The 14,242-nt window shown below is 34.1% G+C and overlaps 1 protein-coding gene across 1 annotated transcript in view; it reads right to left on the bottom strand.

Annotated features, from left to right (window-relative positions):
- Positions 1-10,250: 10,250 nt before the first annotated feature.
- LOC107688220 (CBL-interacting protein kinase 24-like) overlaps positions 10,251-14,242 on the bottom strand; it is a 4,939-nt gene continuing 947 nt past the window's right edge. Inside the window, exons 2-5 of the mRNA XM_016485838.1 lie at positions 13,603-13,757; positions 13,380-13,518; positions 11,373-11,480; positions 10,251-11,072 (exon numbers count right to left, since the gene is read on the bottom strand). Coding sequence (XP_016341324.1) covers positions 10,353-11,072; positions 11,373-11,480; positions 13,380-13,518; positions 13,603-13,748 — 1,113 coding nt within the window. The 5' untranslated portion in view covers positions 13,749-13,757 and the 3' untranslated portion in view covers positions 10,251-10,352. The remainder of the gene's footprint in view (positions 11,073-11,372; positions 11,481-13,379; positions 13,519-13,602; positions 13,758-14,242) is intronic.

Genomic DNA, 14,242 nt, shown 5'->3' with positions numbered 1-14,242 from the left:
ACACACGCTACTGTGTTTAAAGACCATTTATTGATTTTCACCTCCGATTAATGACAAAAAAGCAAAATCACTGAGGGCAAACAGCAACCCAAAAAGAAAAAGAAAGCAAGCTGAAAGAATCAACATTTATAAAGCAATAATTCAGGCATGATTGCTGAATGATTGAACAATCTTAATGAGGATATTTATATTTGACTTCTTCAGCATACAAAACATTGCCATTCTCAAAGACTATTGTTTGTTTGCGAGCACCCGTTCCTGCATCGGGTAAATAGCGAGTCATCTTGCCATTAGTTGGATAGGAATGCATGCCATTCTGGAATGGGGTTGGTTGGACCATCATATTCATCTGAAAGAACAAAACAAGGAGGTTAGTTATAATCATCCACTTGTTTCAGCATACTGATTATTCTTATGGCATTTCTGGGTTGTGGTAATAGTACAGTAGAAGTGACATCTCTCAGTTACAGAATTTTAACACAAGGGCTATTATTCTTCATAAAGTAAAGTAATAAATATGTCAGAGTGTTTCAGACACAATTACCTGGGGATAAGGCATCCCACCGAAAGGCATATTACCGTTACAGAAAAATGGCTGTCTTCCGTACCTTTCATTTATAAATGAGTCATGTTAATCATATGTTTTAATGAAGCTCAGTAAATGTAAATTGAATTGTAATTATTTTTATTACATTATTTTTAACTAATACATATATACTAACCCATAAGACACCATGGGACCCATAGGATTCATCATCCCCCAAGGGCCAAAGTTCATTGTTGGAGATGTTTTGTAGTGGTGTGGTAAGCGGACTTAGCAGCTGAGAAACAGTAGAAGTCATTTCAAATAACTGAACACTTTTCCTGCACTTTATCTACTTTTTAGTTCATTTTTAGGCAGAAATAACAGAATGCAATGTAATGTTGTTTCAATGTATCTTGAGCACACTTAACAACGTTTGGTACAAGTGATTGTTTAGATTGTTTGTTGGTTTTCTGATTAAACATAAAATAAATACAAGACTTAAAAAATACATTCATTTTTATAGATTATTAAATACAGTGTTTTTGTATGACATAAATATGTACCAAAGTCATACATTTTATATAAGACCTTTGAATTTAATTTGATATTTCCTTACCAAAGCCTTTGAGCAGTGTTCAAGCAGCTCTTCAAAGCAATGAAAGTGATTCTACTTGAGCACCAGACATCTATACGCCCAAGGACACAACATCTCCACCCACTAAAATGAACAAATAACAGGTATAGTCCTGAGGCAACCAAGAAAGAAACTGAAAGCAGCTATCATATTTGTTCTCTTTTCTATATTTCTAAGAGCATCGATGAAAATTCACCTTCTTTGTCAGACAAGATATTTGTTTCAACACTAAGCACATGGTTTTATGTAATTGTATGCCTTTATTGATAGGACCTTAGAAAGAAGAATTGGACAGTTTAAGGACTACAAGCCAATACTCAAAACAGGGTCTCCTGAATCGCTGTTGCGCTAAATTTCAGAGCGCTGCCTACAGGCTATGGAATCAAACGTACATACATTTTGCAAAATAGCTAATAATAATAATCAACAAGCAAGAAAACTGGAAATAGGTCTATTTTTGCTAATATTTTGTTCAAAATCATGTTAATTAAGAAAGAACACTATAAGAAGGAAACAGTATGCCATGATGTTAAAACCTGTGAAATGATGTCTACCAGATTTCAAAGACACAATAAAAATTCTCCATGACAAACTGCAGCTTTTCCATAGTAGTTCATTCATTTAATGAGCAATGCTGCTTTCTCAAGTATTATCAAAATTGCAGCTAATTGCAACAGTTCGTTTATTGACAAAAGAAACAGAATGACTGAAAATACACAACATATCAAAATAGAGAGGGCTGTTTATCCGCTTGTAACTGTGTTTAGCGCTTGCATGCTCAACAGGTGTCTTTTGTCAAATCCCTCTATTAGTTTATGTTGCTTCATAAAAAAAGTATATTGGAAAATAATTAATAGATTTACATTGTACCTTCACTGTGTTTTCGAAGTTCAGCATGCACACGCAGCAAAAGTTGGCTAAGCATCAAAACTTTGACTAAGTACTGAAATAGGCCTAAAGTTTTGTTTCTATTCCTGTTAGACCTCCCCACATTTGCAAAAGCTGTTGTCAAACAGGATTCTGAATGAATGACACTTAAGAATGATAAATGGGACATTGCTTATGGCAAACAATGCAGAAAAACATAGCGTTTCCCATAAACCCATAATAATATTCCATAATAGATAAAAAAAAAAAATTAAAAAACATTTTTTTTTTAAAGGAACAAGTACTCAACATTTTAGTTTCTTAAAAGTATTTTTGTACTTTATACACTGGTATTTACTTAAAATATACATGCACCATTTTTACATCACACTTTTTAAGTAAATCCAACTTGAAACAATTTTATGTAAATTAATAAGAAAACCTCTGTACATATGAGTTTTTTTTTTGACAGATTGCAATACTACTCTGAAAAACAAACAAACAAAAATCATGAATGTATAGTGCTGAAAAAAGATGACAAAAGACAGTTTCCTTCCCTTTACTTGTTTTTTTAAAGACAGTCACCTGACAATTCAATTTTGCCATCTTCAACACGTTTCACTTCAAAATGGTTCAAATTCTTTGCTAGTTTTCATGCTAGTTGACGTGATGCATTTTAGCAACAATTCACTTTACGCATACTCTTGAGTTCATAACATTTCAAGGTTTTTGACAACTTTTGTACCTTTCTTTTGTGTGTGCATGTGTGTGTGTGTGTGTGTGTGTGTGTGTATGAAAAATTATATGATCAGTACATCATGGCAACTTTTGAGTAACTAACTTTTGTGTAAATTAAGTTGAAATAACTTGTATAGCCACGTTGCTTATACTTAAACATTTAAGGTAGCAACTCAACTGAGTTTTTAAGTTAAAATAGGTTGATTTTTTTTTTTTTTACAGTGATATTTGTTTGGTGCTCTCAATTAACCTTTGATGCTGTGTGTTTATACACCTTAATAAAATAAATATATAAATAAGTCATCAAAGACAAAGGGATATGAAACCATGAATATAAAATTTTTTAAGAACTGCAGATGTCTCCAACATTCATCCTCATTCAAGATATTGTAACTAGACTATATGTAACCATGAGATTGAATGAATAAATAAGCTTTCAACTGATGTACAGTTTGTTATGATTGGACAATATTTGGCAGAGATACAACTATATGAAAATCTGGAATCTGAGGGTGCAAAAAAAAATCGAAATATTGAGAAAATCGCCTTTAAAGTTGTCCAAATGATGTCCTTAGAAAAATGCATATTACTAATAAAAAAATAAGTTTTTATATATTTACGGTAGGAAATTTACAAAATATCTTCATGATCTTTACTTAATTTCCTAATGATTTTTTGGTGTATTTTTGGCTATTGCTACAAATATACCCGTGCTACTTATGACTGGTTTTGTGGTCCCATATAGTCTACAGGTATGTGTATCTATGTTAACTGTCATTATTCTCCTGCATATTCTAGATTATGAGCTATTTGAAATGTCTGTGTGTGTGTGTGTGTGTGTGTGTGTGTGTGAGAGAGATTTCATATAAGCTAAATGGATGTTCAACAATATTAATTAAGGCTAGACCAATGGCTTTTAAATTTGGTTTCCTGAAAAGCATTCATCAAGGGAAAGGAATGGAATAAACATAAGCCATAATCGAGTATACACAACATTGTTTGATGAACATTTATTTTTATTGACCAAAAAAGCTAAATCATTGAGGACAAAAAGCAACCCAACAAGTACTTGATTAATTTCAGTTAATGACTTTGCAGAGACTGCAAAAATGTGAATCTTATACATAATTATAGATTTTAATTTCATACTTTCAATTGATGATTTTGTAGAGATGGGACAAAGTACAGATCTTTAAATGGAATTATGGGAATTATACTAGTAATTAATTAATTTTAAAGCCAATAGAAAGTAGAGTGAAAAAAATCAACATTTTGAATAAGCATAGAGATTAAGCAATAATTCATTTATGTTTCCGAATGAATTGGTGTTGTGCATTAGATCTTGAAGAGCCGTATTTTGTTTCTTCAGCATAGACAATTTCGCCATTCTTTAGGACAATTTTTTGTCTGCGAGGACCGTTTCCTGAATTAGGATAATAGCGAGTCACTTCGCCATTTCCTGGAAGAGAAGGTGCACCACCCTTGAAGAAGTTTGATGGAAGACTCATATTTGTTTGCGTCTGACAAAAAAAAAAGTTTTCACAAAAACATGGTGAGAACCAGTCCAATAGAATTACTAAACGTTTTACATGCTCAGTTTATAAAGAAAATATTCACACCCCATTACCTGTGCAAGAGTCGTTGCATTTGAAGGTTCATCATCATCCGAATCATCATTATAGATAGGTCCTCGAAAGCTTTCATTTAAATAATAATAAAAATCAATTCAAAAATGATAGGTGAGTATACATCTGAATGACAGATTGATCACTGACATTATTCTATCAGGATTTTGACACATTTACAGTTTTTTTTACAATCATTTTAATAACAGAAACTTCATGTCATTTTTCAAAACTCTAGACACATAATTCACAACCGATGATCAAAATGCACATTTTTCAAAACACTTAACACTTTTTCCAAATGCTTGGATACAATACACATGAACCAACGATCTTTTGTTCATTGAATTCAAAATGACACAACTTAATATCAAAGTATTGCTATTTCAAAATGCAACTACATCTGAATCGAGTGTCTATTCATTTCATTACAATGATCTAACTATCAACTGATACAACTGCTCAAAATGTTACAAAACGGTTGCAAATATCTAAAGTAACGTTTCTATGATATTTCATAATAAATGAGTTTTATGAGAACCAATGCTTCTGCAAATGGAAGGCTGCTTTAAAGATATGAACGCAATATGCAAAGTTTTGAACATTGGACAGCCTGTGTTACAAATAATGACTGTTTTGAGTTTTGTGTCTAGAGTTTTGAAAAATGACATCAAGGTTCTGAAATTGGTGACAAAATGATTGTAAAAAAAAAAGTAACACTTGCCCCTTTCAAGTGATTAAAATACTGTTTTATAAAAGGGTATACAATATACCTTTCCAAGTGGTTAATATTTCCACTGGTACAAATATACCTACCCAAAAGGTACTATCTGGTTATTCGGAGGCATACCCCAGTTATAGCTCATTGTTGGAGATGTTTTACTGTGGTAAGCAGATGCTACAACTGCGAGAAACAAGGAAATCATTTCAAAAAGCATCTACTTTAAATTAACTTCAAAATTAGGCAGAACAACAGAATGCAATGTAACTGTTGCTGCTGTGCATATTAAGTAGTGCAAATGTGCCTAGACAAAGTCAATATTAATGCAATATACGTTTTTTAGTACATATGTTGCTAAGCAGAGCCATTAAATGCAGAATAAAATAAAATAAATGATAAAAATATATTTATTTTTGTAGACACTAATTAGTGTTTTTACAATACCATAAATATGCACAAAAACATATACTTTATGCAAGATTCATTCAATTAAATTAAATCAAATATGATATTTGCTTACCAAAGTCTTTGTCCAGTTTTCAAGCAGCTCTTCAAAGCAGTGAAGGTGAATAACCAGAGATCTATTTAAGCCCTTTTATACTCTCTCCACCCACACATCTACTGACAGGAGGGTAGCTAAGAAAGAAACTGAAAGAAAGAATTAGCTTTGTTCTCTTATACATTTTTTTTTAACATTTCTTCTGTGTTGTATTTATACACCAATCTTGTTCTCTTAAAAAGTTAGGTCATGTCTTGCATCAAAGGATGCAAGTTACTGTATGAAAAAAAACCCCAAAAAGACTTGTCTAATATTAATCAAAACCAGTAGTTATTTGCCAAACAATGCAAGAGTTTGTGGTGGAGTTGAAAATGTATTAAATTAATTAATTTAATATTGCATATTGCATAATAGACCTTAGTCTAGTCTTATTTATTGCCAGTTAGTCAGGTTATTGCCATATTTCATTTTTCACAGGAATGTAAAATGAGGATGTGCGTTTGGTGGATTGTACTGTTGTTTAACAGCATACCAATCATTCATCAAAAGACAAAAAAAAACAAAAAACTTTTCCAAACAACTGTGGTAGTCAGTATGATGTCTAACTTGACTTGCTAATTTCCTTTAAAATATGCTCTTATTTACATACTTCGTTGTTCCTGAAGTGTTACTTCATTTAACAACATCACATTTGGTAACCTGCTCATCCTGTTTTTTTATATGCAGTCAGCCAGTCGCAACTATGAGATACAAAAAACAACAACTTTGAACCCAACATTCTAAAAAAAAAAAAAACTATTGTTGGAAACTAGTTTTAGTAAATCATAAAGTTTAATGCCACTTACTTTATATATAACAAGTAGCGTGACATCTGTCACAACTTCTGTTACAAAAATACATGATTGTTTGAATCAACCTTGATTCATCATGAAAAAACTATGATAATCAAAACACAGAGGCGCAAAATGGGGTGTGCAGTATATGCAGAGATTGGTAGTCTTAACCTATCAATTGTTTTTTTCACTGTAAACCGTTAAGTCAATCAACATCTATGTTGTTGCTTGAGAGGGCAAAGTGATTAAGCATAATATCATTTCATTATCTCTGTCCTTCAAAAAATAATATAGTTGCGTTATGTTGTGAATGGGCCTTCAGTTTACTTTCTAGAGAAACTGAGAAGATTGTTAACAGAGATGCAAACTTGCGCTGAAAATCAGTGTTTTTGTCACCCAAGGGCATGTTTGGAAGTTCAGGGGCCAATTTTGATTTTACAAATACATTTTACTCACACTTTCAGTGTAATAATATATACTTCAGCATCAGATTTGTTACATTAATGACCTTTTTGTAGACATTTAAGTGGTACCATTTCTAATTGATGACCAGTAAACACAAGTGATGACAATAGCATTCATTAATACACATTTTATAAATAGAACTTGATTTATCATTGTTTCTCCTCCTGTTATGTTTCAAATATGTGGATCCATAGTGGTGTTTTGGTGTGGATTGACCGGAGCAGAGTGGGTGTTTTCATACTATTCTTTCCTATGGATGTTAAGTTTAGCACTCGCGTATTGGATTGTGGGATTGACAAGCAGACCGTTTGTACAGAAAGTGTGCTGACTCAACTCAGCTGCTCAAAAAACTTATCCAGTTTGTTCTAATGACTCAGTCATACTTATCTTTATGAAAACATAAAGTACAAAAATAGGTAGGATGGATTTGATATTAATAGCTAAGGACGGGAAATTTTAGTCCGATCATTTGATTTGTGCTGGTTTTGGGGTTCATTAAAGAAGGGAAAATTTAAAGACATTGCAGATGTCAAAATGTCAACACATTATAAATGTCATATTCTACAATTTCATTGCATAGCCAGATAAGTCATTACATATCTAAGTCGATGTGATGACTTAACAATTAGGGGGGGAGAAAAAAATGGAAAATAGCGATAACAAAATAAACAAAATATCAGTAGAGAGTATTACCATCTAATTTAGATGAGGCATGCATGGAGACATCATCATTTGATGTATTCTTCACTTCAATAGAGATGACACAATGACACACAGAACATTTATTGTTCCAGAAAGCCAAAACTTTTTTTTTATTACATTAAAAACATCATTAGACTTAAAAATCCTGAATTCTTCAATTGCAACAGCTTGGCCATTTTTCATGATTACACACTAAAATGTTTGAACACCTCACTCAATATTGTTGTGATGTCGAGTCATTGCCCCATTTCTTGGTGTGACCACAGACCTCTGGATGCAACCAACACATTTCTTATCTAAGAGGAATATGAGTTTTGTAAAAGATTGTGTGAAACAGTCCAGCAGAGGACGCTACTGGACTCCTGTGTCATATGACAAATTATATTTTTTATATTTTTAACTTATTTTTGTTACATTCCAATTACAATTTTTGAGAATGGAGGAATTATACTGATCAGTTTCAAGAACTATTATTACTTACTGTATATGGATAGTTATTGAAACGGATTAATATTCAACATTCTTCATTCTTCATCTTTAACAACAACTTGACAGAAACTGACGAGCCAAGAAACCTAAAGACTACATAAACTGCATGTACCTTTGCATTAAAAGCAATAACTGAGGTAGTCTCCTTGTTAGTTATGTTAGCTAACAATGTTATCTGAATTGTCTTACTAATTCAAATAAAATGAAAGAATCAAAGTAAATTTTAATGAACATAAAGCCAATGAACTTGACACTGCAATACATTTTCCTCAACCACCACCAGTGTGCAGCATCCACAGGACAGAACCAATCAAGTGGATGGGGATTATTAGGAGGCCATGATAGACAAGGGCCAGTGGCGGCAATTTGGCCAGGACACCAGGGTTACACCCCTACTCTTTACGAGAAGTGCCATGGGATTTTTAATGACCACAGAGAGTCAGGACCTCAGTTTAACGTCTCATCCGAAGGACGGTGCTTCTTGACAGTATAGTATCCCCATCACTACACTGGGGCGTTAGGACCCACACAGACCAGTGTGAGCACCCCCTGCTGGCCTCACTAGCACCTCTTCCAGCAGCAACCTAGTTTTCCCAGGAGGTCTCCCATCCAGGTACTGACCAGATTCAACCCTGATTATTAGCTTCAGTGGGCAACCAGTCTTGGGCTACAGGGTGATATGTACATATGGTACGTGATATGTGGGTGTATACAATACACAGTAGATACCTATTTAAGTCCTCTGAGTAAAACAAGGCATTACATATTGGATTTAATGGGATGATTTGAAGGTTGGGAAAACTATTAGTGATAACAAATTAAAGTGTAAGTGCAAATAGATAGTATAATTAGATTTAGATTAGAAAATAATTCATCATAATTTGATGTATTCTATACCTCATAAGAAGAAACAGCATAGTTGTTTCAGGAAGACCCCAAATAGTTTTTATTTTTCAAGGAGCCTTTAATCAGTTCTAACATTCACTTCTTCAAAGGCAGCAAGTTGGCTGGTCCTCATAGTTTCAGACAGTGCCGGTCCTCCCTATACGTAAAGTAGGCTAGCCTACACAGGTTGCGTAGGGCCCCTCAAACCACCAGGGGCCCTCCTTGCTCCTAAAGATGATTTGATGGCTAGGCCTGTGCAGTTAATAACATTTTAGTTTTGTTTTTGATTTTGGCTTTCAACGATTATAAAAACACCATTCTGCATTTCGTTCTTTTCCTGTAATTTCTTTACTAAGTTTCACTTCAGTTTATTGGTGAAAGAAATATTTTTTTTTAAACATGCCCTTTAATGTAACTCATAATCCTTATCCCTTTCAATGAGTACTACAAATGACATTGAAGACTCCATTATTTTATGTTCTGAATACCTTGATTACCACAAGATTACACAGTGCAGAGTTTATAGTGCAACACATAGCAAGGCTATATATGTGATGAAAATCTACTTACATGAGATGCAATGGACAAATTAGAAGTTTCTATTCATGTTCATCATCAAATTGTATTAACTCTCCACAAATTCTTTCTAAATGATAAAACCAATTAGCATTTGTTTTATTTGAGAGCCTGCATTTTTAAAAAGTAAAGTAAAATAAAGCAATTGAAAACATTTTAGAGTGTACTGATAAAATCAAAGTAAACAAATGTTTAGGAAACATTATTATCAGTATCAGTGATTATTTTTAAACATGCATTATTGTCCTGATATAGCACTAATATCTATTGATTCTAAAACAGAGTGCAAAACTGGGGGAAATACACACTTCAAAGATAAATTTACTCTCAGGATGAATGAAGCAAATGCATGATGACGTTTGGGGTCTCCACTTTTCGAGTCCGCCAGAGGGAGCCAAAATATTAGTCCAGAGCAACGTTCACCTGTGTATGCATATTCCTCTTTTGGATACCAGATGGCTATTATTTAATAAAGTGCAAATGAATTTTAACACATTTCAATGTGTGATATACTACACGTTATTAATGACAGAAAAAGTAGATAAACACATTGATGTTTTTCACATTTTAATGATTTATACTTTACATCAAATGAGACAAAATTAATGTTGAATGAATATAAACAGTATATCAGCAACGACAAAAAAAAAACCTAAAACCAATTTCACTATAATAGTTTTCCAGAAAAGCGCTATATAAATAAAGGTGACTTGACTTGACTTGACTTGAATTAACCTGCGTAAAATGAAAGTACTCGCCAACGTTTTTCAGAACACAAGTCTAGTGTTATTTTTAAGAATCTTTGGTTATTTGCACTTTCTCATATTTAACGATTCTCCCTCCCTTCGTGACGATCTCTTTATATTCTAGGGCTCCCTTTTCCTCAATGTAGCGTTCCTGAGTCACTTTTCCGGTTTCAGGGAGAGGGCAAGGAAATGACATCAGAGACAAGTGCTTGTTTAAGGCCTCCCCTCTAACCGGTACCATTGCCTTTCCCAGCTCTCTCTGCTGAGGTGGATCCTGTCGATAATATAACATAGGAGGTTTATTTACCTCCACTTTAGGAACAGGAGGTCCTGGTGGACACCACTTTTGATTTGGCCTCATGTCAATTCCATGTGTCACTGTGATGTCTTTTGGTCTAATGTCTGCTGGTTGAGGTGAAGCAGCTCTCCTGATGTCTGTGATGACTCCAGCCATAGTACTTCTGTAATTGGGATTGGGTTCCACCATCCTGGACACTGGATTACAGTATGGCTGGTCTTTTAGAGTTTCACGAATCTTGACAGGAGACACAAATTGGGTTGGTAACCTGATCCTGGCGCAGAGTTCTGCTATGATTTTACCCATGGCCCAAACGTCTGAGCGTTTGTCACGAACGCCATTATTCTGCAGGATCTCTGGAGCTGAATATGCTTCATTGCCCAAGTTTACTGCAGAGGTGAGTCCGTTTCTGTAGAATTTAGCCAGTCCTAGATCAATGATCACAGCACGGTGGGTTTGATGCTCCACCTGAAATAGAATGAGAAAAGTACATTTAATTTCTCATGACCACACATAGGGGAAAAATGTAGAAAAAGGTATTTTTTTTCTACTACAACACCTTGGAAATTTAATTGAGAGAAAATTGAGACATATAATCTCAAAGTCTCTAATCAAAAGACACAGATTTAAATATGAGCTCAAGCATTTCTCATTGAATCCTTCAAAGGAACTTTAGGAGCACATGATAGGAGCAAGTTGATACCTCTGAACAGTAAAATGAAAACACATTTTTGATTCTTGGCCCACTGAGGAGCATTTGTGTCTCACCATGATGTTATCAGGTTTGAGGTCTTGGTGGACGATGTCTTTACTGTGCAGATAGAGCAAACCGTCACACATCCCAGTGATGATTGTGCCTTTCACTGCTGGAGTCAGCTGAAGAAGACAAGAAGACATTGTTGCACTTTGGCTCCACTAATATAATCTAAAGCATACTTTTTAATGTTGTAAAGAAATTTTGTCGTCACTTGAGGTGTCATTTAATGTGCAAAGACCAAGGTTTAAATCCTGATTTAATAAATATATATGTGACCCTGGACCACAAAACCTGAAATTGAGATTTATACATCATCTGAAAGCTGAATAAATAAGCTTTCCATTGATGTATGGTTTGTTAGGATAGATACAACTATTTGAAAATCTGCAAAAAAATCTAAATACTGAGAAAATCGCCTTTAAAGTTGTCCAAATGAAGTTCTTAGCAATGCATATTACTAATCAAAAATTAGGTTTTGATATATTTACGGTAGGAAATTTACAAAATATCTTCATGGAACATGATCTTTACTTAATATCCTAATAATTTTTGGCATAAAAGAAAAATCGATAATTTTGACCCATACAATGTATTTTTGGCTATTGCTACAAATATACCCCAGAGACTTAAGATTGCTTTTGTGGTCCAGGGTCACATATTGTTAATAAAACTGAGCAAAATGCAAGTGAACTTGACTAGGTGTCAGTACAGAAAACATTTTAGTAGCTTTATAGAATGTGTGGTTTATGAAAAAAAGAAGACAGAGACAGAATTACTGAAGTAAAGGCTTTATTTGCAACAGGACATAACTGCAAGATAACAAAAATATGCCATACTGTTGCCATTTACTATATGAAAATACAAAATATACAAACATAAAAAGCCACAGATTAAAAAAAAAAAAAACATAAATTAAAAAAGTCATATTCTAATCTGCCTGGTCTTCTGCATTCGGCCACATGTTCTCATCTACATCACACCTGATATCTTCTTCTCTGGCAAGGTATCTTTTGGTATGCCTTATCCACTCCTGGCAGTGTTCAGCTGTGATGTCTGGGCATGCTGCATCCAGGAGGGACATGTGGTCCTGTGGACGATGCTCAAAAACCTTCCACCTCTAGGCTGAGAAAAACTCCTCAATGAGGTTGAGGAAAGTGGAGTAAGGGGCAAGGAAATTGGACATCATTCTCGGATGGGTGTCAAATCAGGCTGTGACTGCACGGGGATGGTGGAATGCCATATTGTTTCATGTGATCACATATATTGGCAAGTGGTTTCCCACCCGTCACCTCTGGCACCAGTCTTTCGTGCAGGTCTTCTAAAATCTCACATTCATGCAGGAGCGCACTTTTCCACACAAGATCAGCCCAAAGAGGTCCTCTTTTACTGTATACCATATGATCATGCGATTGAAAGAACCTCAACACCTGAGTGTGTTTCCTAGATGGGAATCAGCTGTAATTTATATATTTGCATAACCTCAATCAGCTGTTTCTCATTACTGAATAAAAAACAGGGACTTGGTAATAAAGCTCTTCTGATTCTGATTCTGATTCTGATTCTTTGACTTTAGCCTATAAGTTTAGGTTTAGAACATGATGTTATCTGTTCTGACATACAGTGTGAAAGCATTTGTAAATTTGGCAGTAAAAATCCATTGTTTTAGTCTTGGTTGAGCTTGTTTGTAAAAGTAAAAGTTCAAGCATTTAAAAATTGTGATAACTGTATGCATTTTGTGTCAAAGCAACAAGAAATGCGTTGTAAAATAAATTGTATAGCCTACACAGATGGATGTTGTACTAACTGCATTAAGAGTTTAGGAAAATTGTTAAAAGTATTGACAAAAAGTATCATAGCGATTGTAAAAAAAAAACTAGTATTATATTATATGGAAAAAAGCAGCAAATCAGGACATTCTGCTAAACTTCTCAATCTGTTTCACTACAGAAGTAAATCATACAAGGGTAAGTATAGGATGATAGATTTTAAATTTTTTGAGCTGTGGTAGACATCCTTACCTGTATTTTAGAAAGCTGTACTTTGAAGATGGTCGTCTCAAGATCTTCCCCAAAGATGAACTCCAAAGGAATGTTCCACTTGGAGTCTTTTATCCAAGGTTCACCAAGAAGCTTCACCACGTTTGTATGCCGAGCATTACTGGTGTTAAAAAAGTGTGCTTCATGGTTATAATTTAACCTCAGTTAAAATAGTTAAAAATTAAGAAATATTAAATATACATACTGATATACTTTGCATTCTCTCTCCAGCTGTTGTCTGCTGATGACTCCTAAAGGAACTCTCTTCACAGCAGCCCATGTGTCTCCAAATTTCTCCTTGTATACTTTCCCAAAGCAGCCTGCAGCCAGTGTTTGTGTGGAGTACGCCATCTAGTGATGCTGTTAGTACAGTACACATCAATATGAGAAACTATCAATCCATCTATCTACCTATCTATCTACACTCTCAGAAAAAAAGGTACAAAAGCTGTCACTGGGGCGGTACCCTTTCAAAAGGTACTAATATTAACCATTTAGATACTAATATGTAGCTTTAAGTATCATTCCTTCTGTACATTTTCATGTTGACATATATCATATATAATATATTATATATGATATGTCAACATGAAAATAGATAGAGATAATACATTTTTAATATTGAATAATATATAAAAAATGTATTATCTATCTATCTATCTATCTATCTATGCCAGAAATCTGTCAGAAATTTCAATGCCAGTATCTTCATGTCAGTGTTTGTTTTCATATGCAATTGTATGTACTCAAAACAGGACTGTCTTCAAATAGTCATCACCAACAGAAAAGAATGTAATATGGGTCATCTGGTGTGTTTACAGGAAACGCCCCCCCCCCCCCCCCCC

Source organism: Sinocyclocheilus anshuiensis, unplaced genomic scaffold (genome assembly GCF_001515605.1).
Source record: "Sinocyclocheilus anshuiensis isolate Anshui unplaced genomic scaffold, SAMN03320099.WGS_v1.1 scaffold1162, whole genome shotgun sequence".
NCBI classification, from domain to species: domain Eukaryota; kingdom Metazoa; phylum Chordata; class Actinopteri; order Cypriniformes; family Cyprinidae; genus Sinocyclocheilus; species Sinocyclocheilus anshuiensis.
This window is presented reverse-complemented; position numbering and strand designations above follow the sequence as displayed.